Source organism: Barbus barbus, assembly GCF_936440315.1.
Source record: "Barbus barbus genome assembly, chromosome: 6".
Lineage (NCBI taxonomy): Eukaryota > Metazoa > Chordata > Actinopteri > Cypriniformes > Cyprinidae > Barbus > Barbus barbus.
This window is the reverse complement of record NC_136734.1, coordinates 26,992,041-27,015,458: the sequence shown is the minus strand read 5'-3', so window position 1 is coordinate 27,015,458 and position 23,418 is coordinate 26,992,041. Positions and strand designations below refer to the sequence as shown.

At 36.9% G+C, this 23,418-nt stretch overlaps 3 protein-coding genes across 3 annotated transcripts; all 3 read left to right on the top strand.

The window, feature by feature from the left end:
• Positions 1–663: 663 nt before the first annotated feature.
• Positions 664–3,718, top strand: LOC306871867 (alpha-ketoglutarate-dependent dioxygenase alkB homolog 6-like). The gene is made up of 6 exons (XM_079420076.1): positions 664–969; positions 1,046–1,114; positions 1,371–1,431; positions 2,721–2,872; positions 2,963–3,061; positions 3,139–3,718. The coding sequence occupies exons 1-6, from the start codon at positions 907–909 to the stop codon at positions 3,406–3,408; spliced, it is 714 nt and encodes a 237-aa protein (XP_079276202.1). The 5' UTR covers positions 664–906; the 3' UTR covers positions 3,409–3,718.
• A 139-nt stretch (positions 3,719–3,857) lies between these two features.
• On the top strand, positions 3,858–13,788 carry capns1a (calpain, small subunit 1 a). The gene is made up of 11 exons (XM_079420075.1): positions 3,858–3,988; positions 6,301–6,375; positions 7,721–7,757; positions 9,788–9,880; positions 9,966–10,023; positions 10,112–10,176; positions 10,614–10,682; positions 10,925–11,003; positions 11,610–11,726; positions 13,087–13,145; positions 13,248–13,788. Exons 2-11 carry the CDS (start codon positions 6,329–6,331, stop codon positions 13,272–13,274), a joined length of 651 nt encoding a protein of 216 aa, XP_079276201.1. The 5' UTR covers positions 3,858–3,988; positions 6,301–6,328; the 3' UTR covers positions 13,275–13,788.
• A 258-nt stretch (positions 13,789–14,046) lies between these two features.
• LOC306871509 (uncharacterized protein) lies at positions 14,047–23,253 on the top strand. The gene is made up of 4 exons (XM_079419511.1): positions 14,047–14,154; positions 15,448–15,616; positions 15,748–16,215; positions 19,961–23,253. Exons 2-4 carry the CDS (start codon positions 15,487–15,489, stop codon positions 20,401–20,403), a joined length of 1,041 nt encoding a protein of 346 aa, XP_079275637.1. The 5' UTR covers positions 14,047–14,154; positions 15,448–15,486; the 3' UTR covers positions 20,404–23,253.
• Positions 23,254–23,418: the final 165 nt, after the last annotated feature.

Below are 23,418 nucleotides of genomic sequence, written 5' to 3'. Positions count from 1 at the left end.
GGAGTATACATTAAATATACATTTAAAAAGTGCATGTTGTTTATTATGCTTCACATTTTCATGTTGTGCTTCACAGTTGTTGGTGCTGCTCTTTTTATGCAACACACTGCAGTGGCCAGTATCAACACTTCCACGCTGGGCTGTTTCTTTCTCTGTTTCCAGTGGTCAAGAGCGATGAAGGCGAATGCAGTCCCGCACTGTGCTCCTGAGTTGATGTTGTTAGCATTATCACACTTGATCAATAACTATTAATGAAGGAAACCATGGCTGATTCAAGATGTGGCTCTTGCTCTGCGTTGCCATGGAAACCAGAGCTGCAGCGCTGCAGGCTCAAATTGGGAGTTGGAAGAAAAAGACGGGATAGAGAGAAAAAAAGAGATAGAGAAGGAGGGGGTATTTCAGCTGGAACGGGGGAGGGAGGTAGTCCCTATAGTCAGAACCACAAACGCAGGTAGCCTATTTTATGATCGATTTACGACTTCACTTACAAGGAAAACATCTAATATTATAAATAAATGTATTTGATTTGGTAAATAAATATTTTTTTACTTCGGTCTTTTGGAGGCATTCGTGTACTCCCTGCACATCATAGTCTGACGATTCATTTCAATGGTCACAGCGCCCTCTGTGAATGTACACTTCCGCTCCAAGCCTGTTGACGGCGACGTTGAGTCACGAGTTACTAGAGGACACGAGGAAACCACTTCATGTGAAACACGTCAGTGAACAATCCTACTCAATCAGTAACAGTTCAGTGATTTAAAACTTAGATGCTACTGTAAATATTAATGAAGGACTTTTTAAATTAAGTATTAGAGATAGAATGCTTGCTTAGAGACTCGCGAGTGTCATGACAGCCAGTTTCTTGCATTGCCAATAAATCTGTGATGGTTAAATACTCACAAAATGACAACGATGGCAAATCCATGTAACATTTCTGCTGAACTGGAAAAGTACATTGTGAAGGAGGTAAGTTTTGAGATTTATCATTTAAATTTTTGAATGAACGCATATTATTGTTTTTAATGACATGTTTTATATTTAGGCTCCTCCAACTATTTATTATGTTCCAAATTTTATAACGGAGGCTGAGGAGGAGTATCTGTTGCAGCAGGTAGGACTTCTAAATGGCCCGGCTTGCCTGTAATGCTACTATCTACACCAGGAATCCTCAAATCTGGCCCACGAAATCCAATTTCTTGCAGAGTTTAGCTCTAACCGTAATCAAGCACACCTGAGCATGCTAATCAATGTCTTCACTAAACTCTGCAGTGCATTGACCCTCCAGAGCAAGATTTGAGGAACCCTGATCTACACCTACATAACATGTGGGCAGTGCTTTATACACTGGCCTGTGTCTCTTTTGTAAGGTTTACAGAGCTCCCAAGCCCAAGTGGACACAGTTGTCAGGGAGGAGGCTACAGAACTGGGGTCAGTAACAGGCTATATTTGACATATTATCAAGTAATCAATGCAGATTAACCATGTGAAGTCTGATATAGTCCATTTTTTTTTCTTTTTCCAATAGAACAGTTTATTGAACTTTTAGTTCAATGATAATAATACAGTTTAAAGGGATAGTTCACCCAAAAATAAAAATTGTCATTAATTATTCACCCTCATGACATTCCAAATCCATAAGACCTTCGTTCATCTTTGGAAGACAAATTAAGATATTTCTGATGAAATCCAAGAGCTTTCTGACCCTGCATAGACCACAATGCATCTACCATGTTCGAGGCCCAGAAAGGTAGTAAGGACATCGTTAAAATAATACATGTGACATCAGTGGTTTAACCTTAATGAAGCTACGAGAATACTTTTTTTAAGCAAAAAACAAACAAAAATAACTTTATTCAATAATTTTTTCCCCTTGCGTGTCAGTGTTTGATGCGCATTCACAAGAGTACCACAACACATGCGTGTGCATACTTCTGCGTGGAAATAAGGCGAAGCACATCGGCGTTCTATGTAAGAATGACGGTTTCTGTATCGTGGTACTCTCATGAACGTGTCGTGTCCCTACTACCTTTCTGGGTCTTGAATGTGGTAGTTGTGTTGCTGTCTATTCAGGGATAGAAAGCTCTCGGATTTCAATAAAGATGTATTAATTTGTGTTCCAAAGATGAATGAAGGTCTTACGGGTTTGAAACGACACACGGGTGAGTGATTTATGACAGAATTTTCGTTTTTGGGTGAACTATCCCTTTAATGTTTTGTCTCATATTTGATGTCAGGCTTTTATGGCTACTAGTAATATGACTTATAAATGTTCATTTTGGAGTATTATGAACAATATAAAAGTCATGCTTATGTTTACTTTATAAAAATGATCAAAGATTTCTCAGCAATAAAATAAAATTTATAAAATAAAAATTTGGACTTTTTTTAGAATTCTGCTGAAGGGCCTTTTACGTCTACAGCAAAGGTTCGATCATGTTGATAATCTATAAAATATGATACAGTATACTTTATAGGGTTAATCCCTGCTGTCTAATATACTCTATTTGATGGCATCAAAATGTTTGCCTGTTCATGTCTACTGGAAATATTTCTTCACAAATTATTTGTTAGAAGCTATGTGTTCTGGGCCTGTGTTCTTGTAGCTCATTAATTCTTGATATAGATTCACAACTTCTCACTTTAACAAGAGTTCGGTGTAAGTAGCTGTGCTGGAGGGGATATTAAAAAACATTGATTGATTTATTTATTTTTCCCAGGTGGATTGCCAAATCCCAAAGGAATGCTAGCTGAGAAACTCCCTGATTGGCTTCTAAAGTACACAGAGAAAATATCGGCTCTTGGAGCTTTTGCTGGAAAGACCGCTAATCATGTGCTTGTAAATGAATACAAGCCTGGGGAGGGAATTATGGTAAAGAGAGAGAGCATTACATTTTAATTTCCTGTAGTTATAATTTTTAACACCCTATTTTCATATTAACCTTCTTTCCCCCTTTCTCAGGCTCATGTGGATGGACCACTGTATCACCCCACAGTAACAACTATCAGTCTGGGTTCTCATACACTTCTGGATTTCTACAAGCCTCTTTGTCAGACTCAGGTAGCAGCAGACAAACTCAGGTAAACAATCAAACACAAGCGCACCAGTCTCTTAAAATTATCCTCCTCTCCTTGCAGTCTGAAATTCCTCAAACAGAAGAAAGCCGCTACATGCTATCACTGTTGGTACAACGAAGAAGTCTGCTGATTCTCCAGGATGACATGTACAAGCTTTATCTGCATGGTATTCAGGGAGTTTGTGAGGATATATTGTCAGAGCATGTGATGAATCTCTCATCAACAGGGGCTCAGGTGGGGGACATGCTGCCCCGTAGCACCAGAGTCTCTCTTACCATTCGCCTCGTTCCCAAAGTCATCCGGGCCAATTTGTTGCTTGGCAAGAAGTAACCCATTCAGAGACTTGCCTTAACTTTGAACCAGACAAACAGGTCATACATGTTTACACCCTCTAAGCAAAGTGTGAAAATGCAATACAATACATAAGTGTCTACAATATATTATTGTACATGCAGATGATTAGTGTCTGTAAGGATATAGATACCTTACTGGGTGGCATGTTCGCTACAGTCTTTGAAATATTTGTACTCTTTCAGCATAAAGGTCTGCATCTTGTACAAACAGATCTACATTGACCATTTTAGCGAAAAGATAATAAATGGCTGTTTTGCAACATGAATAAATTGCTGTATTTATGCGCTGTTGTAGTATTATTATTATTTTACACACATTTGTATAATCCTGTACCTGTCTGACATGCAAACTAGAACTCGTCGCTCAGGTGTTAAGTCTTCCCTTCCTAAAATTCTTGGAAATATGGGCAGTTCTTTTTCTACTCCGTGCATATCGTTCTTATGGGGGTTGGTGGTTACGCCGTTTGCGTAACTTAGTTGGGAATCCGCGTATCCCGTCAGATGCACTCACTGACGTGTGACAGACGACAGTTTACAATACCTTCCGCTGCTAACTGGTGAGTTTAATCCTTCCACGAATTGAACAGCGAGATAAAATATATCTTTACACGTGTAGTAGCAAAAATATTGTCCGGAAAATTCATGTTACGTACGATTTTTCCTTGTTTAATGCGGATTTATGACGGGTAAGTTAGCTGGTTTAGCGTGTTAGCATTTTTTACTCGCATCCAAATTTAGTTAAGCATCTAATAATACGTTCATGCTTGATTGATTGCTCAGATTATTACTTGAATGCCAACCATTTTTTAAGAGGACTAACAAATGCTGTTATCTGGAGAAGATTTTTGCCGACAAAAGATACGCCGAATAGTTCGATATGAAAAGTTGAAAACGCCCCTGAATTACCCATAAACTACACTCAATCTGTTGCAAACGGATATCTAAGAGTATTTTAATGCCAGTATATATGTGCTTCGCTTTGAAACTGTATGAGTTTTTTTCTTCTGCGGTTTAATTAGTGGGTGGTGGATGGATGGGCGACATATTTGTAGTAGGTGTGTCCGCATTGAGTCAACACTCAGATGATTGACATTCGCAAGCCTCAGTGTGCTCACATTTAGAATGAAACCTTTCAAAACACGTGGCATTTTAATATTGATTGTGTTGCTATTAATAATGTGTATTCATTGATTTAAGGTTGGTTTAGTGCAGTTGGTGACTATAGTATACACACACACACAAACACACACACATATATATATATATATATATATATATATATATATATATATATATATATATATATATATATATATATATATATATATATATATATATGCAGAGATCAAAATTAGAGAACAATCCATAAGTCCCATAAATTTTCTCAGAAATACTGTTAATCTTCATCACTCAAAATTTAAAGGAATATTAGCGGTAGGTATACCACTATTCTACTAACATGTTTTACAATATAACCAAGGCATTTAAACGAAAAACTTTATTTTGTGGAAAACACAGTGATCACAATTAGAGAACAGTAACTGCTGTAGCACAAAAGAAGATTACAACTAAAATTTTGGAGAGTTACAGCTGCCAAAAATTAGTAGGAAGTGTAGAGGCCCTTTCTTTGAATAGCACATCTGATTCTGCAGCCACCAGGACATCACACTGCGCCGGTGTGATCTTGGTCCACTCCTCTTCCACTCTCTTTCATAGTTTGGTAGCTAGGGTATCTTAGCCATTCCTTTGTTGCCAGATCATTTTAATCAGGTTTAGATCAGGACTCTGGGCCCGCCATTTCATTATTTCAATGTTCTTGGCTTCAAGGAACTGCTTTACTCGTTTTGTAGTTTAACAGGGAGCATTGTCTTGCATGAAAATTGCAGGCTAATTGTTAGATGCTTGCAGGAAAGGAAATGCATGTTGCCGCAGGAGATTCTGATAAATAGTTGCATTCACTCTGCCATGTAGCTGTATGAGAAAACATTCCCCAAAGCATGACACTTCCTCCTCCAGCTTTCACTGACTTCTTTGACAATGAATATAATGTATCTCATCTGACCCAAATAAATTAAACTGGCTCTCATCACTAAAGTGAACGAACCTTGGACCAGTTCTCCTTTATCCACACAAGATGCTCCTCAGCAAAGGTGAGCTTAGCTTTTTAATTCTTTCTGCTGATGAGTGGCTTTTCACTGCAGAGTGCACTTTTAGTCCGACTTCTCTTAAACAGATCCTTACCCTGTTCATCGTTCAACTGGCGAGCAATTCCAGCTGCAGTGTTGAACCGATTGCCTACTGAGAGTCTCTGCATTATCCTGTTCCCTCATGCATTTGTCTTACGTGGACGACCAGCCTTTTTGGGGGACTTGAATTAATTAGTCACTGTGAAGCTGCAATATTTGAGAAATCACAGATTTGGAATGACCAGATTCTCTTGCAATGACTGATAGGGTCATCCCTTTGGCCTTCACCTACACAACATCCTGCCACAGAGTTTCAGTCACCTTAGAGCAGCCTGCAATCTTGCAAACTCAGTGAAAATTAGAGGAATGCTGCCAGTTAAATACGGTTTCTCATATAATTAAGGAAATTAGCACCAGGTACCAGATTAGCACCAATAACTTGGAGGTATCTGTAAGTGTTCTCTAATTTTGATCAGAGTTCTTTTTTAAATATCTTATGTAGCCTAGGTGTTTTATACTGTACTTCAAAATATGCTAACAAAAAAACAGCCCTTCTGCTCCTGTTAGGATAGCAATGACCTTGAAATTTAGAAAATTGTATATAGGTCTAATTTTGATTTCCACTGTGTATATATATGTGTGTGTGTGTTGTATAACAGTTCTATCTCTCTTCTTCCTTTTAGGTAGTGACTGAACCATTTGTGCCACAAGATGTTTCTTGCTAAGAAACTTATTGGAGGCATTATTGATGTAGTCAGGTGAGGCAATATTTCACTACAGACTCTTTCTCTTTCTTCTTCAGTACATAAGCCAGTTTATATCATACTGCCATTGGGCTGCACGATTGATCGAATGCAATTGTCATGCACATCTTGTCAGTAAAGCTGGTTCTGTGATTAGGAGTAAATGTCCATCACCTGCTTTCAGATGGAGCAGCATTCACTACACAGAGCCGTAGTTCTCTGACAAGCTATGCAAAAAAATCGCAGACGATATAATCGTACGATTATGAAATTGAAGAAATCCTTTGTGATAATGACAGCTGTTTGCGTAGCTTCTCAGTGAACTATGGCTCTGTGTAGTAAATGCTGCTCTATCTTAAAGCACGTGAAAATACCACATTTAAGAACATGTTTTTACTCCAAACTCACTTCATAATGTCAGTCGAGTGTTTGAAATAAATCCTTCTGTGAGATGATGTGGCTTCTTACACAGAATAAGGCACACAACATATTATGTCATAGTATTCTAAACGGTGATAAAGGCTATGTTGATTAGCGTTGCATTATAGATTTAGTTTATAATGAAAATTATAATCATAAGAAATCAGATAAACCATATATTGCCATAGTTGTGTGTTTATTAGTCACGTTGAATCAATGAAAGCAGTTAAATCTTCTATTTATTCACCTGCAGCAATAGGCATTTCCTGGATTTATTCTGCGGGGCATAATTAATTGAATAATTTGAAAATAAAAAAAATTAATGTTTAAAATAAACATTTATACTTTAGATAACTTTTTGATTTTGTATTCCTATTACAGTATTCTTCACAAATAAAGAAATAATAAAAGATTTATAAATAAAAAGGAAGTAAACACTGTAACCAGCAAGGCAGGTAATCTGGAAAGTTTGTGTGCATTGGTAATCCTTTTTGTTTTTTCTTTTTCAACTAAAGCCAAAGGCAACACTCATTTTATGTACAAGCACACAGTGAAAATAACATGAATATGATAGTGGGCAAATAATGCGCAGCATAGTGTGGACTAGACAGACTTATATCCATATTAGACAGAACTGTTAAACGATGAGGGCAAACAATGAAAAGAGAGAACGTGAGCGCTGTGAGCTCAGGAGCAGCCATTCTCAGCACCGTCAAAATAAATGTCTCAAACATATCGGCCAAACAGACAAACTTACCGGCTGATATTTGAAAAATGCTAAATATTGGCTGGTATATCGGTTGACCACTAGTTGTAGTGGTGCTATATGTGTTTATTCATGAGTTGTTAATATTAAACCAGAGTGTACTTATACAGCTGTGACTTCTTGTGTATGTGAAGTTGATATGAATGCATAACTTTGCTTGTCTTGTTTCCACAGCAATATTGACCCTGGCCAGTTTGTGCCTTCAGATCCTGTGAGTAACAGGAGCTCTCAGTGTCGTGTTATACATACGTGTGTCTGATGCTTGTTGTCAGTCATCTCTGACCCGTTTCAAAAAGCCAAAAAGAGCCAATGTCAACATAATTTATCTCCATTATTGCTGCAGAATTCCCTTTTTTCTTTGAATTCTTTGAAAAATGAATAATTAATGGACAGAAATATATGGGCCCATAGTTTTGCCACTCAGTAATCATTTGGGATATTTATTTACTCAATTAAATTTTATATTGATAAATGAATTTAAAAATCAATCAAACAAATCAGTTATCAGCATGTAAATATATAATCAATTAAAAAAATAATCTATTTTTAAAATAAAAAATGTAGATAAATGATACAAAATACGTTATATTAAAATACATATTATTATTATTATTATTAGATATACAATTTACCAATTACGGTTATAGAAATAATGATTAAACAATGAAATTGTCTCAATAGACAAATTGAGAATGCATTTATGATCACTTTGTAATCACCTATTAAAAATAGCTATAGCTAAATACTTAATATTGTGTCTTTTTTTTTACTTTTTTGATGTTTCAATAAATAAAGCAAACTGCTAAGCATTCATGGAAGTAATGTCTGTATCTTAAAGATGCTGTAGAGTAGAGCAGGGGTTTTCAAACTGTGGGTCGCAGAGTGGGACAAGGTGGGTCGCACAAAGCTGGTGGCAGCTAAATGACACACACACACAGTTCCTAGGGCTGGACGTTATACAAAGATTAATTACGAATTGCGATATTGCTCAATGCGATTTTCGATACGCAAAGGCCAGGATTTAAAACATGCGTTGCGTATTTTGAAGTGCGGGCGCGCACGAGTTGTAATAACAGTGAGAGTCTCAGCGACGGTTCATTATTAAAATGCTCAGTCCACATTATTAATGAGAAGAAACTCGCTCACTTCACTGCGCTGTGTTCTGCATGAGATTGCATACACCGGGAAATTCAAATGTTGCGGAAAAATTTTCAGTTTCAGGTATGTTTGTTCATGCATTTGTATCGTCTGTTTGAACTCGTGCTGTATCTTTCCGAGCGATGTAAAGAGTTAGTTGTTTTCGTTCCTTCATATGCATTTAATCCATAAACAGTCTGTAAAAAGCAATTCACATGTACGGGTTGAGCGGGGCACAAATGCGGGGTTAATTGTAACACTATAGAAACATGTCCACATGCTAGCATAACAGAATTTGCTAAATTTCCTATTATTTTCATGCCATATCACTATATAGAGAGAAAAAAAATGTGCCAAAGTTAAAAGATCTTTTGAAGAGAACATTTATTTAACATCGCAAAAGTAAATTTCTGGCTTAAGTAAATTTGGTCATTTCGGTTTTAAGTGTTTATTTAAAATGTTTAAGTGTTTATTTAAAATCTCCTAACTGTTTGAGGTAATTCTGCTTCACTTCTTATGCTTTGCTAAAAACCCCCCCCAAAAAACAGGTTTTGGGTTGTGAATGCATTTTCTGCTTTTAACAACACTCGCAGCGTGGATTACAGTTCATAGCCGCACCGGAGTGAGCACATTTCGAGGTTTTATGGACATATTTCATAAACATATTTCAAGACTCATTAACGTCTGTAAATGAAGAAATTAAAACGTAAATATTAGTAGTAAAATTTTACAGTGGTACTATAAAATAACATGGTTATTTTACTTAAATACTTCATTTCTGCCATATTATGCTTTTAATTATGATTAAGCTTAAAGTAATGTCAATAATTTTTTGATCTCAAATATTTTGGTGGGTGTTGAAATAGATTATACTTGTCTAAGTGGGTCGTGGAATGGAAAAGTTTGGGAACCCCTGGAGTAGAGCACATTATGTCAGCTAGAGAGTCACTGGATTGCTTAGTCAAAATATGAGTGATCGAGAGTTCTTGCAACATTAAGAATATTTGCATTAGGAATGTGCTTATAAATTCAGTGGATTTTTTTATGTGTGGAGAGAAAATGATGTGTATGTGAGATGCTGATATTATTGCCATCCCTCCCTAGCCCCCACCCCGCAGACCGTTGGCTTATGCTGAGGCCAATGAGTCTGAAGAAGAGAAGCAGTTCCGCAGAGTGTTCCAGCAGCTCGCTGGAGATGTTAGTATTAGACAAACAGATATTCATATATACACCAATATGTACATTAAACACTGGCTATCATAAACATTTCCTTTGGTTTCAGGACATGGAAGTAAGCCCCAATGAACTGATGAATATCCTCAACAAAATCATTTCCAAACGTGAGTGGTATATGTGTGTATGTGTGTGTGTAGCCTGATGTCTTCTGCTATATGATGCTGATTCTCTCTGCCCTTTGTGTTATTGCAGATGGTGATCTGAAGACAGATGGCTTTACTATCGAGTCATGTAGAAGTATGGTGGCTGTCATGGATGTATCCTGCCTCATTTGATCTGAACACTTGTTCTAATACAAACCAACAAAGATGGAGTTTGCATTTTTCACAGTGATTTTAGTAGAAAATCTATTACAACAATTCTGGTGAATACCGATAAGGCGATAAATATTGCCATGGCGGATAACCTGTAAATGGCTGTATAATTTAAATAAAACACAAAATCTGTTATTTTAGATCAGAGGTGTCTAAAGGACCAGCGTCCTGCATAGAACTACCTGGAAGTTTGAAGACATCCTGTTTTAGATGCTACGAGTGAATTTAGGCAACACAACATTATAATGTACTGTATGAAAGATAAATATTAAGTGACATCAAATGTAACATAAATTAACTAATGAATATCCAGTATTGACTATTACCATAAGTCTTTGAGGCTGATGTTAAGATTGTTTGATCTTGACCCTATGCTTCAGAGTGACAGCACAGGTAAACTGGGCTTCCATGAGTTTAAACACCTCTGGAACAGCATCAAGAAATGGCAGGTGAGTAAAAGATGTAACACCACAGCTGGAAGATTTGCTTTTGTGTGATTTACATGTAGACTTTGATTTACCAAGCTGTGTATTTGTTAGTTGCTGTGTTTTGGTCTATTCATATTGCTGATTAAAGAGTTACATGTTTTGCTATGACTGTACAACAGAAACTCTGTATTAAGTAGATTAATGACTGAAACAGTGAGACATCAAGATAACCCAGTTAACAAAATAAGCTGTCTGTTTTGTAGGGAGTTTATAAGAGTTATGACAGGGATCGCTCGGGAACTATTGGAGCGGATGAGCTTCCAGCTGCCTTTAGAGCTGCAGGTAAACACCCATTGTGCATCACATTATCACCATCTGTACTGGCGACATTAATACATCTCAAATAATGCATTCTTTAGGGGATCAGTATGTATATTTAAGACATAAAGGTCTTAGTAAGATAGCACGAGAATTGATTGGTGAAAAAAGATCTTTGACAATATTAGTCCCTATGTGGGAACTGGGCTCTGAACAACACTAGTAATTCACCGCTGCGCTGACAGGATGGACTTTTAATATAAATTGGCTGTCTATGCTGTAGAAATGATGCCATATGACTAGAAAAAACACAGGAAGAGCTGTGGTGTTCTCTTTTCCCCAAAAATTCGAGAAACTAGAACACCCACAATGCACAATCATGGGTGGTGATACAAAAATGTAGTTTTAACAGTAGTCCTGGAACTGTCAAAAGTCTGCAGACTTTAGCTGAAATATAAGACAGGAGATCTGGGTATAAGTAACATGGAGAAAGTGTACACAGTATTTGTTTACATATGACATTGTAATAATACAAAGCAGGTTGACAATTAATTATATGTGCATTGTGGTGGTCACATTTGAACTTTGTTCATCCTCTAAATCATTTTCTGTCTTTTGTAACTCTGACAGGTTTCCCTTTGAATGAGCAGCTCTTTCAGATGATTATTCGCCGGTATAGCGATGAGAGTGGAAACATGGATTTTGACAATTACATTGGCTGCCTTGTGAGACTTGATGCCATGTGTCGTAAGTTGATTCTAGAAAGTTTTAATACAAGAAAAAATATTTTGTTTATAGTTTTAGCAGAGTGAATTTAGTTTCTTTCTTGAGTACAAATAAAGTAGAGTGAGGAAAGAAAATGCAGAGGCAATAAGGGAGTAACAGGATCTGGAAATGTATACTCTGACTTCTATCTTGTTTTCTTTAATCTAAAAGATGGCAGTGTAGTAGCCATTTAATAAAATGACAGCTACAGTGTTAACTTAATGTTCACTCTTAAGCTATGCAGACACTTTATATAAGTTTTGTGCCCTTTAGTCAGCGTCTGCTTTGAAGCCATGTGCTAGTGTACAGCTAGAGTTGAATGATGACTCAGCTTGCACACACACAAGCACTACAAGTGTTTTTCCAATAAAATGCTTTCTAAAATGAGAATCCCCCCGCCTCCAATGCCACATGTCTCGGACTAGCAATGGATCCTTATTGACACACTTAACGGTCATCAGCATTGTAAATCCTTGAATTTTTTATTTTTTTAATGTATGTACATTTATAACACTATAATTTCTCATCTTTGTATCAAATTACGAAAAAAAACTAGTTAATGGTGCTAATGCGTGGGTGTTTCTAATGCAGTGTCTATGGGAGGGACGGTAAATTTGACATTGTTCACTCTTCTGACTGCCGTTATCAGTCTCTCTCAATTTTTTTACTTTTATTGAAAGTCATGAAATTCTTTTGCTATTTGAGCAAATGGGAATGCAAAAAATATATTTGTGGTACTCTCCCATTCACTGCTCTTCAAGTTAACCCAACTATGATGACTTCCGCTGCTGAGAAACACGGAAATGTGAAAAAGGTCCATAGCAAGTATCAAAACTGTCTGTTAACCTAAAGGCTATTGGAACACGTGAAAACAAGAAAGAAAACATAGTTCGTTAATCCATTTTCATGAATTTTTAAGGGCAGCTGTGAGGAATTTTGTCATTTGTATAATTGTGTTTTGGGTATTTTGTCAAATTTACTCAATTCAATTACTTATTGCTCCCCCTGCAGGCTTGGGGAACTTTCTCTTGTTTTGTCAATTCTTTGAGTATGTCAATTAAAGATATCAAATTTATGAGGTCTAAAATCCCCAGTAATATTGGAGTTAGATGTTTTTAAGCACAGTTTAAATAAATTGTTGTTTTAGACTCTGGGATGTCTCTTTGGATCTGAAAGTTAAAGTGTGTTTGCGTAGTGTATATGTATAAACTATCTTTTAAAAGCGTTGGAAAAATTTGATTTTAAGCCTTTTAGTTTTGTGTCAGTAAATTTGTACAGAATAAATGGAATTATTCTTGAATGAAGCATTAAAACATTGACTCATATCATATGTTTACACCAGGTGCCTTCAAGACTCTTGACAAAGACAATGATGGCACAATCAAGGTCAATGTTCAGGAGGTAAGAAAATGTTGACATTCTCTTAAAATTAGTATATCAAATTTACTGAGGATAAAATGTTCTGTAATATGGAATTATAAAATAAACTCTGTCTCTTCACAGTGGCTGCAGCTGACAATGTACTCTTGAGCGATGCGAAGGCCTGCAATCAGTTCAGTGCTTGTATGCAATAATGACTTCATGCTTTACACTGCTCTCTCTCTCTCTCTCGTTTCTCACATAGTATAGCACTAATTCCAGCGAAACACCAGCATGGAGCTGGTCAACCACTGGGGTTTTGTGGGTCACTTCATTATGCCATTTCTTTTCTCTATAAGTTTTACTTTTACAATTTTGTTTAAGTGCGTTTAGCCCATTAATAGCATTGTTCAACAACAACAACAAAAAACTAACAAAAGAAAGAAAATTACAATAAATGTGTCAGAAAATTAACAAATATGCTCTAATGAGGAGTCTAGGTGCAGTCACAAATATGCAAAACTGTATTACATATTCATGTCAGTTGGTGCCATTTGTGCATGAAGCCAATGTGGGATAGAAGGGGTAAAAAAAATGCCACGAATTCATCATGAAAATCTGGTGTCAAATGCAATTTTATATTAAATAAATAGTACAAAGTGATAAACTTTGTCTGTGTTTTTTTAATTGTTATTATTGATTAATTTGAGCAGTGATGTGTTTTGTTGCAGTAATACTTTTTCAGTGTTTTGATATATATCCGGTATACATTTAATTCCAATAGCTATAAATAAAACCTAAATGTATTCATAAAAACGCGCATTTTTTAGCTAATGGGCTATTACCGTCAGTTTTAGCTAAAGCGTGTGTACTGAACCTGTTGGGGTTAGTGAGCACCAGCGCCACTGATACTGGAGCGGTCAGACCTGGTAACTGCACCCACGGAGAACAGGCGAGCAAGTGCGCAGGCGCAGCGCATACGCTGCTTTCTACGAAGTTTCTGGATATCTGGGCGCAACGCAAAATATTGATTACATTTGACCACTCAGAGGTATTTATGCCACGCATTTGCAATCTTAAAGTACTTTTATATGCTTACGGCGTTTCAGGAGTTTACAAACTGACCGATAAAGTGACTGTGATACCACATATTGTGTAAAATAGCTAGCTAGCTTAAATAGCTAGACAGTGATGTAGGTAATAAGAAAATGAGGGCGAAATGTGCTTCCGCATCCAGGCGTTTTGTTTCGTTCTGACAAAAATTATATTCTGTATAGAAAAACATGAATTATGCGTACTCGACAACAGTTGTGTGCTGCTTGGGCATGCTTGTGTTTGGTTTAACGTTAATTCGGTTGCTTTACGACGGCGCTGCTTCTCGCACAAAGACGGGACGCGTGATCGTTATGTCGATGTTTTTATGTAACTACAGTTTTAGTACACCTCGGTGGAAATACACGCTCGTGCTTTTACAGTGAGTGAATTAATGCATGAATGAGCTGGTGTTTTAGTTGCTCTTCCTTCCGTCACATCCATCATGTCTTTAGATCATCTTGTAGTTGACAATCAGGTGAATTATTGATGCCAATAATTAATGCGAACTCTTTGCACTCACGGTGACGCTGTTTTTCACCGCATGCTCACCTAACAGAAGGAGACAGATCTTTAGTTTAGTTGTCCGTGATTTATATACTACTATAGACGTGACAAAACATACCTCAACTTTCATGCCATTAATTTGTCTTTAAATGGCAACGTTTTCACTTTGACATTAATCAGAAGTGATCGCTTGAATGTCTAAATAATAATAACAGTTGTAAATAGATAAATAAAATGAAGTGAAAGACTCTATTTTCCGTAAGTGTTGAGTTTTATGGTTTTATTGAGATATTTTTAAATAATTGCTATATATTCGGTACTATGACCATGTTGTCAATTCTGCAACACAAGTTGTTAAAGAAATAGTTGTAGATAATTTCTCATATTCTAAGTAGGCTCTAGAACACAAGTAAATGCTTCATGTAAAGCCTTACATATGAAATATTAGTCTGGGACAGAAAAAAAAAATGTATATATATATATATATGTATGTATGTACATGTAAATATATATGTGTGTGTGTGTGTATAGATATATTTTGGAAATGTTTATCAAACTTGTAGAAAAAAACAAAAAGGAGGAAACACCTCCTTTTATTATTTAAAAAAAAAGCAATTTGGTGCAGATATTGTTATTTATATAGCCAACGAGTAAGAAGAAATTCAAGTATTGTACAGTGCAGTTTTTAGAACTAATTGAATGGCAGGTTGTTGTTTTTTTAATGTTATTTCTACACTGAACACAGACTCCCCCTAGCCGAAGAGAGTGATATTCTGCTGTGAAGATGTCTGTGTCTTCGCTCTACCTCAAACAAGACAACATGGTGCGCTTCAAGAGGAGAAAGGCACGTTTCTCCTTCAGTGAAGTGCACATCCTGCTGGATGAAGTGCGGAAGAACCGCCACATTGTTGTGGGTGAGTTTTACCTCGTTTTGACAAGCAAAAGTTCACTTAGTTCAGCAAACCACCAGTAATTTTAGTTGTCCTTATAAAACCAATAAATGGTAAATTAAAATGTTCCAATACTTTTGTATTTGTGTGCATAGGTAAATTTAACGCCGGCGTTCCCTCTGATGTGAAGCGCAGGAAATGGGCTGAGATCACGGCACGTGTTAATGAGATTGGAGAGTGTGACAGAGAGATCATGGAGGTGATCAAGAAATGGTCAGACCTTAAATGTGACACAAAACGTAAAGTGGCCGCCCTGAGGACCGGTGCTTCGGTGTCACTAAGATTGGCACGGTCCAATATCGAACTGTCCCCGATGGAAGTCATCGTAGAATCCATCCTCGAACTGGACAAGAGACCGTGGGAAGCAACACAGCGGTCCAGATCTCGCAGTCACGGTGATGATCAAGAGGCTGTGGGTGAGGATGAGGAAGAGGAGGATGGAGGGTTTTTGGGGGTGGGGTCGGTCAACAATTCCCCGAGCAGAGGAATGGATGTGGGAGGAATGCCTGCTACTACGAGTGGATCTGGGGGTGAGATGCAGTATGATAGCTCCAAACCTGGAGGTAAACCATCTCAAAATATTCAAGTTGGATCATATTGAGAATTAGATCATATTAAGATTTAGCACTTCGGTGGATAATTATCCCTGATCTTTAATAATGATTTTGTACACATCAGCACTCCGTTACCAGGAAAAGTTCACTGCAGGAATTTTCAGTGCACTTTAAGTATTCACATATTTTCCTCTGATCTCAATAATGAAACATCAACCATGTTTTCAAAAGCTACACTACTGTTATAAAGTTTGGGGCTCGTAGAATTTTTTTTTTAAAGAAGTTTCTTACGCTCATCAAGACAAATACAGTAAAACAGTAATATTAAGAATTATTATTATTATAACAATTTAAATGAAGGGTTTTCTATTTTAATAATTAAAAATGTAATTTATTCCTGTGATAGCAAGGCAGAATTTTCAGCAGCCATTACTTCAGTCTTCAGTGTCACATGAACCTTCGGAAATCATTCTAATATGCTGAAACACTGAAAATTTGTACTTAATAAAAAACATTTTCAGGATTCATCTTTGATGAATAGAATGTTCCAAGAACAGCACTTATTTAAAATAGAAATCTTTTGTATTACACGTTTTTACTATCACTTTTGAACAATTTAATGCATCCTTGCTTAATACAAGTATTAACCCCCCCCAAAAAATTGTCAAATTCCATTGACAATTTTATTTTCCATTGATATTGTCCATTACGTTGTAAATTGAATTTCTGTAAAAAGTCTGAATATTACCAAAACAATTTGCATATAAAGCAATAATTCTGTTCAAAACAAAAAAAATCTCTTCTAGGGAAGCACACGTGAAAGGAAGTCGTAGTCCCTGGGGAATATAATAAATATAATACATTACTTTTTAAAGTGAGCAGACAAAACTGATGAACGTGAGGCTTGCTGGCAGATGCCTTATGTCTAATATTAACTACATATCATACAGTTCTGGGCTGTAAATGTAGCCAGTCATTTTGACAACAGGCTTTATCTCCAGCATAGACTTTTCTTTCTTTTTTTGGAACAATTTCAGTCACATGACTTGTGCATATTTTGCTCTATAAGCTCTCACATACAGACGTGAATTGTCAGAATTGTTGGTTCACAAATTGTTCACAAATTATTAATGTCAACAACATCAGCATTGCGTGACTATGAGTATAGTGTGTATTAGTGTGTAGATTTCAATTTCTGTACAGTCTAATCTAATTGTCATGCCATTTGAATTTCATATTAAGAAATTCTTTTAACCCAAAAAGCAAACTATGCTCCTTTCGAACTGGTTTTCTTTAAAATACAAATATTGTGTAATCCCAGGCTATCTGTAATCAGAAGCATATTTAAAACTGGAATATAATTTAATTTAATTCACATGTGTTTCATAAACACATAATCCTTTCTGGATTACAATCCGCCATCAAAATGATACACTGCCCTCCAAAAGTTTGGAAACGCCCTAGAAAATTGGGGTTTTGGACAATATTGGCATGAATCCTTTTTAATTTGTAATAATTTTGCACTGATAAGGGACAACACAAACTATGAAAACATATTTTATAGCATGAACAGTTTATACATCAAAATATCCACCATTAGCAGCTATTACAGCTCTGCATAATCTGGGCATCCGAGCTGTCAGTTTATTCAAACATTGACTTGATACTGTATATTACTCCAAGCCTCATGAAGGATTGCCCAAAGATGATTCACACTGGTTGGACACTTCTTACGGACATCACGGTCCAGTTCCTCCCATAGTAGCTCAATTGGGTTGAGGTCTGGTGATTGGGGAGGCCATTCCATGACAGACATGATGCCAGCTGACTGTTTCCTCTCCAAATAGGATTTGCACAGCTTGGAAGTGTGCTTGGGGTCATTGTCTTGTTGGAAGGTGAAACCAAAACCACACTTTGCCAGGGGTGTTTCCAAACTTTTGGAGAGCAATGTATATTTAATTATTCTAGCTGCTGTGAGAAAATGCTAAACGATCCGGCACCTGCAGGATCCTCACATGCGATAGCCTACTAGCCGGGAAAACTTCTTTATGTTTACAGACGTGACGTAATGACGCAGTTCCATGCTCGAATTTCTCGTGAAAACCTACCTGTACCACTCAAATTAGAAGACATTATTATAAGCTAACCGTTGTGAATAGGGCTAAAGTAAGGCGATAGTTTTGAACACTGGCTGGTTATGTACTTGCTCAAATATTGATTTCAGATAATTTTTAACCAAAAGAAGTTGCGGACTGCAGCTTTAAAAAAATCACAAAAATCTAACATTTCGTTGAACTAAAACAATAAAAAATGGGGGAAAATCTCATTATGAAATAAATGTTTTTCTCAAATAGCCTACAATTACACAAGGACACAATTATTGGCACCCCTAGAAATTCTTAAAAGTAAAATATCTCTGAAGTATATTCCCATTCATATTTACAATTTTGAGCACTCTAGGGTGATTATGATCATGGAATTATCCAGCCATGGCTTCCTGTTTCACAGAAATATAAATAGGAGGAAAACAAAGCCCAAATTCCCTTAATCATTAATTACAATGAGAAAAACCAAAGAATATATTTATGATGTGCAGCAAAAGATAATTGAGCTTCACAAATTAGTAAAGTGGTTTTAAGAAAAGAGCTAGAGCAGTGAAAATGCCAATTTCCACCATCAGGGCAATAATTAAGAATTTCCAATCAACATAAAATGTTACTGCCTGGAAGAGGACGTGTGTGTATATCGTCCTAATGCACGGTGAGGAGGAGAATTGTGAGTGGCTAAAGACTGTCCAAGGACCACAGCTGGAGAATTGCTGTAAAAAGTTGAGTCTCAGGGTCAGAAAACCTTTAAAAAATTGTCAGACAGCCCTTACATCACCACATGTTGTTCGGGAGGTTTTCAAAATTCTCCTAGCTCATCCAAAAACAAACTCCATCATATTCAGTTAAGCTTCTTAGCAGCAAACACTCAAGATGGGTTTGGTGAACACAGGGATAAAAAGTACTCCATGTGTAGAATGAAATATACTGCTGTATTTTTGATGTTGTACGCCTATATTTCTGCTGGAGGTCCTGGACATCTTGTTTAGACATCACTGATTCTATCAAATACCAACAGATAAAAAATCAATAAGTGACTGACTCTGTTAGAAATCTTATAATGGGCCATGTTTGGATCTTCCAACCGTACAATAATCCAAACACAAACCTCAAAAACAACACAAAAATGGGACACTGAGCACAAAACCAAGCTTCTGCTATGGCCATTCCAGTTCTCTGACCTGAACCCTGTAGAAGATGAGTGAGGTGAACTGAAGAGAAGCAGCACCGTCATGGAGCAGGGAATCTAAAGGGTCTGGAGTGATTCTAGATGAAAAAAAAACCTGAGGTTTTCTAACCTCATCAGGCATAATAGGAGAAAATTTAGAGCTGTTAAACTGGCAAATGTTAAACTTTTTATTTCAAAACGTATTGAATAAAAGGGTACCGTTAATTCTGGCCAGTGTGTATTCGAGAAAAACATTTATTTCATAATATTTCCCCCCCATTTTAAATTATTATTCTCCAATGAAAGGTTAGATTTTTGTGAATTTTTAAAATAAAAGATCAAAAGGATTAACAATGCAGATTAATTTTCACAGCCTTCTTTGATCATATTAACCAAGGGTACTAACATTTCTGACCACGTGTGTATGTGTATCAAAAGCAAATGATCATATAATGTATACTGTTTACTTGTTTGATCACAGATCCCGAATCCCACTTAGACTCAGATGAGGACAACCGCGACTTCTTCCCATCATCCTCTATGGCATCTGTCACTAACTCATATTCTGAGGAGGATGGAATTGCTACTAGAGGCAGTGCTGGACACGTTTCCTCAACAGCCACCGCTTCTACTAAAAGACCCACGTCTTTCTCAGGGGTGGAACCAGACAGCTCACGTGAGCAGTTAATGCACAATGCAAGCCTCAGCGTGCAGGAGCAGCACACCGCTAATGCCCTTCTAGCCACCGTCTCTCGTTCGCTTGAGCTGCTTGCAGAGTCAGTGCAGCAGCTAGCAGAGACACAACAGGAGTTTGCACGAGAATCGCTGCAGCTACAGAGGGACACTGTGCAAGTGTTGCGAGATTTTGCCTCCGGCACGCTAACAATACTGCAGGAAAAAGTTAACGGCAAACCTGCATTGTGAAATTTGTGTTTAGCACTCAAATGACGACACAGTGTGTGACGCATTGTTGATATGATGGCTACAAACGTTGTGTGATATAGACAGACACACCTTCTCACTGGAAACTTGGTGACCATCAGAGGCCACAATGTCAGGGTGTCAGAATCAGAGACATTTCTGATGACAGACAAGGCATTTCAAGTCATTGTTTAAAAATCATGTAATGAGTCATGATAATCTCTTGGTAGTTATGAGAATGAGGTGTATTTATAGCAAGTTTATCATCATAATGCTGCTGCAAGGAGTGTGTTCTATTTACTCACCTGGCACGTTTCATATTTATTACAACTCTGAGAGAGACAATGGGCCTCATTCATGAAACACGAGTTGAACTTTTTTTTGTGTAAATCGTTCGTAAATCCGTTCTGACTTAAACTTTCGAATTTATGAAAATGTTTCAAAACGTTATGACGTGAAAATTGAAAACTGTTGACACTGGCTTTTGATGCACTGCCATTATAATGTTTTACAAGGTCGTTTGCCGGGTTTATTTAATTTAATTTTTTTTTTAGCTGAGAGTTGATTAACTGTTTAGCTTTGGGTAGAACGCAGCGCTTGTCACTGTCACTTTTTACCCAGCCGTCCAATCAATGGAGGAGGGGCGGAAAAAATACCATACCAACCAATCATCCTACTTGTACAACAATAGAGAAGTTAATATTACTAGTTACTGCAGTTTTATATTCAGTAATATTCTTCAAAATGAGATACTAGTAATACATTACTGCTGTGGATTATCCTTATCATGGCAACCAAAGCGTCTAAACTGGAAAAACGCTGTGCCACCAAAGTGTTCTCAAGCGCCGCCAGCTGGCCGCTTTCAGAAGAGCACCTGACATTTTTCAGGTGGCTAAAAACGCTTCGGTGGACACACGTTATCGTTAGCCATATGGCCTATTAGTATTTTTTGCATTTATGCAATATACTGGAGCCAAACCTGAGAAAGCAGACCAGAATTCCACTGCATTCCTGGGCACGCAATTTGCGTATCTGTAATTCATAGGCAGGGATTATGTTAATAATCTAATAATAATGCTGGCAACCCGGCGTGCTGAAATACAATTGGGTAAACTGGCAGTGGGTGGGTTTCACAAACCGACATTCCGGGCCGGCATGCACATTTTTCAAAGGAGAATAACTGACTGTAGCATTGTTTTTCAGATAAACAAGTATGTTAACTTAGCATGTTTCTTAAATATCTGCAAACATATGTTATTTTTATGCTTTAGTAGAGTCAAAAATTTAGGAATCCAGAGGAGAGTTTTCGGGAAGGTCCGTTTTACGCGCAAATTACTCCGAATTTACTCCTATATTTGCGAATGTTTCATGAATGAGGCCCAATGCTTCTGTGATATTTGATGTTATTAAGTTACACAAACAGGAAACATTATATATACACGAGTACATGCAGTCACATTTAATGGTGTTTAAGGACAACTAAAACTTTTCTAAGACCACTATACAGTGTAAAGTAAAGTTTGAAGCATCTGGATCTCATTTCCAGTGGATTTGTTTTGTAATTTTTTCTTCCTATGTCTGTGTACAATGATTTACGAAATTGGGACAAATGTACATCATCAGGAACTGAATTTCATATTCGAAACTGTTAATGCTGTTGTTTTGTCACTAGAGGACAGTGTGTCTTTTAATTTACACACAAGATAGTCCTCAAATGATTCTTTTTCTGCACGTGTCTCTTAAAAGTCATTGGGTTTTCCAGCAGTTTGAGTTTTGTGTGCGTGTGTGTGTTTGGTTTCTGAATGAAAACAGCTCCATAAGTGAGCCAGATATTTCAATAAATTTAATTGAAAGTTTGAATTGAAACTTTAGAGTGTATTTTAAGATCTGATTTTATGTTCCTTTTTGGACACACATTTTTGTGTCTATACTATATATTGAAATACTGACATGGACACCCAGCTTCTCAGTGGAAGTGTTAGGCAGTAGTGAAGGAGAAGTGATTTAAACTCAAGCATTGTTCTCCAGCTCTCCAGGGCTGAAGAGCTCTGCTTAAACAGCTGCTGGCGTGTGTGTGTGTATTTCTGATGCCGCATGGTATTGGGTGTGTGTGCTGATGTAGGGCTGTGGTTGAGAATGCTTTATGCGTGTGTAAGACGGCAGCTGGTAGCCCTATTGTGTGGTTAGGGAACTCTGCAGAAAAAAAGTGTTGTATTGTGTCTGTCTGCAGATTGTGAATATGTCTGTATAGTGTGCCAGTCATTCATCATACAGGCCATCTAATGGACAGCACACCGGATACACAATAATAGGTTTTGCTTTCGGTTTAGGTTACATTAACCTGCTCTTTTTTTTTTTTTTTGACATTTGAGTCTTCAAAACACCTTCTCTTGCATTTATTTTAAGTTATTAGGCAGACCAATAAGATAGGTAACTTGTTTACCTGTTCAAGTTTGTAACTTGAAACTTTCATGTTGAAGCTGGGCTTGATTTTAAGAAGCCTTTTTTGTTTGAGGAAAACAAACAATGAAAATAATTTTTTGTGTGTATGTATAAAAATATATTTTTAAAGACATTTACTCAGCAAGGACACATGAAATTGATCAAAAGTGACAGTAAAGACATTTATTTTGTTACAAAATATTTTTATTTTAAATAAATGCTGTTCTTTTAAACTTCTACTCAAAGAATCCTGAAAAATTAAGCTGCAAATCAGCACGTTAGAATGATTTCTGAAGTTAGAAACCAGTTATTTTTTATTTCACAATATAACTGTTTTTACTGTGTTTTTGACCAATTAACTGCAGCCTTGGTGAGCATAAGAGACGTCTATTAAAAAACCTTGCTGACCCCAAACATTAGTGTATGTGTGGTTTGACGTGATTTCTCCGTCAAACCTGCCTCCATCAGCTGCCATCTGGAACAAAAGAGGCGGACTGTGAAGCAACAGCAGATAGATTTATCGATCCTTCTTCTTTTTCAAGTACATCTCTGTTTTTCCTCCCCTTCTTCTGTTGG

What these genes read in the sequence shown, in the direction of transcription:
- LOC306871867 (XM_079420076.1), top strand. Translation starts at nt 907, where the DNA reads ATGACAACGATGGCAAATCCATGTAACATTTCTGCTGAACTGGAAAAG. An exon ending in AGGAGTATCTGTTGCAGCAG is followed by an intron (nt 1,115 to 1,370) that starts GTAGGACTTCTA and finishes CTCTTTTGTAAG; the next exon opens with GTTTACAGAGCTCCCAAGCC. An exon ending in AGCCTGGGGAGGGAATTATG is followed by an intron (nt 2,873 to 2,962) that starts GTAAAGAGAGAG and finishes CCCCTTTCTCAG; the next exon opens with GCTCATGTGGATGGACCACT.
- capns1a (XM_079420075.1), top strand. Translation starts at nt 6,329, where the DNA reads ATGTTTCTTGCTAAGAAACTTATTGGAGGCATTATTGATGTAGTCAG. An exon ending in GTATGGTGGCTGTCATGGAT is followed by an intron (nt 10,177 to 10,613) that starts GTATCCTGCCTC and finishes CCTATGCTTCAG; the next exon opens with AGTGACAGCACAGGTAAACT. An exon ending in ACAGCATCAAGAAATGGCAG is followed by an intron (nt 10,683 to 10,924) that starts GTGAGTAAAAGA and finishes TCTGTTTTGTAG; the next exon opens with GGAGTTTATAAGAGTTATGA.
- LOC306871509 (XM_079419511.1), top strand. Translation starts at nt 15,487, where the DNA reads ATGTCTGTGTCTTCGCTCTACCTCAAACAAGACAACATGGTGCGCTTC. An exon ending in GAACCGCCACATTGTTGTGG is followed by an intron (nt 15,617 to 15,747) that starts GTGAGTTTTACC and finishes TTGTGTGCATAG; the next exon opens with GTAAATTTAACGCCGGCGTT. An exon ending in TGATAGCTCCAAACCTGGAG is followed by an intron (nt 16,216 to 19,960) that starts GTAAACCATCTC and finishes GTTTGATCACAG; the next exon opens with ATCCCGAATCCCACTTAGAC.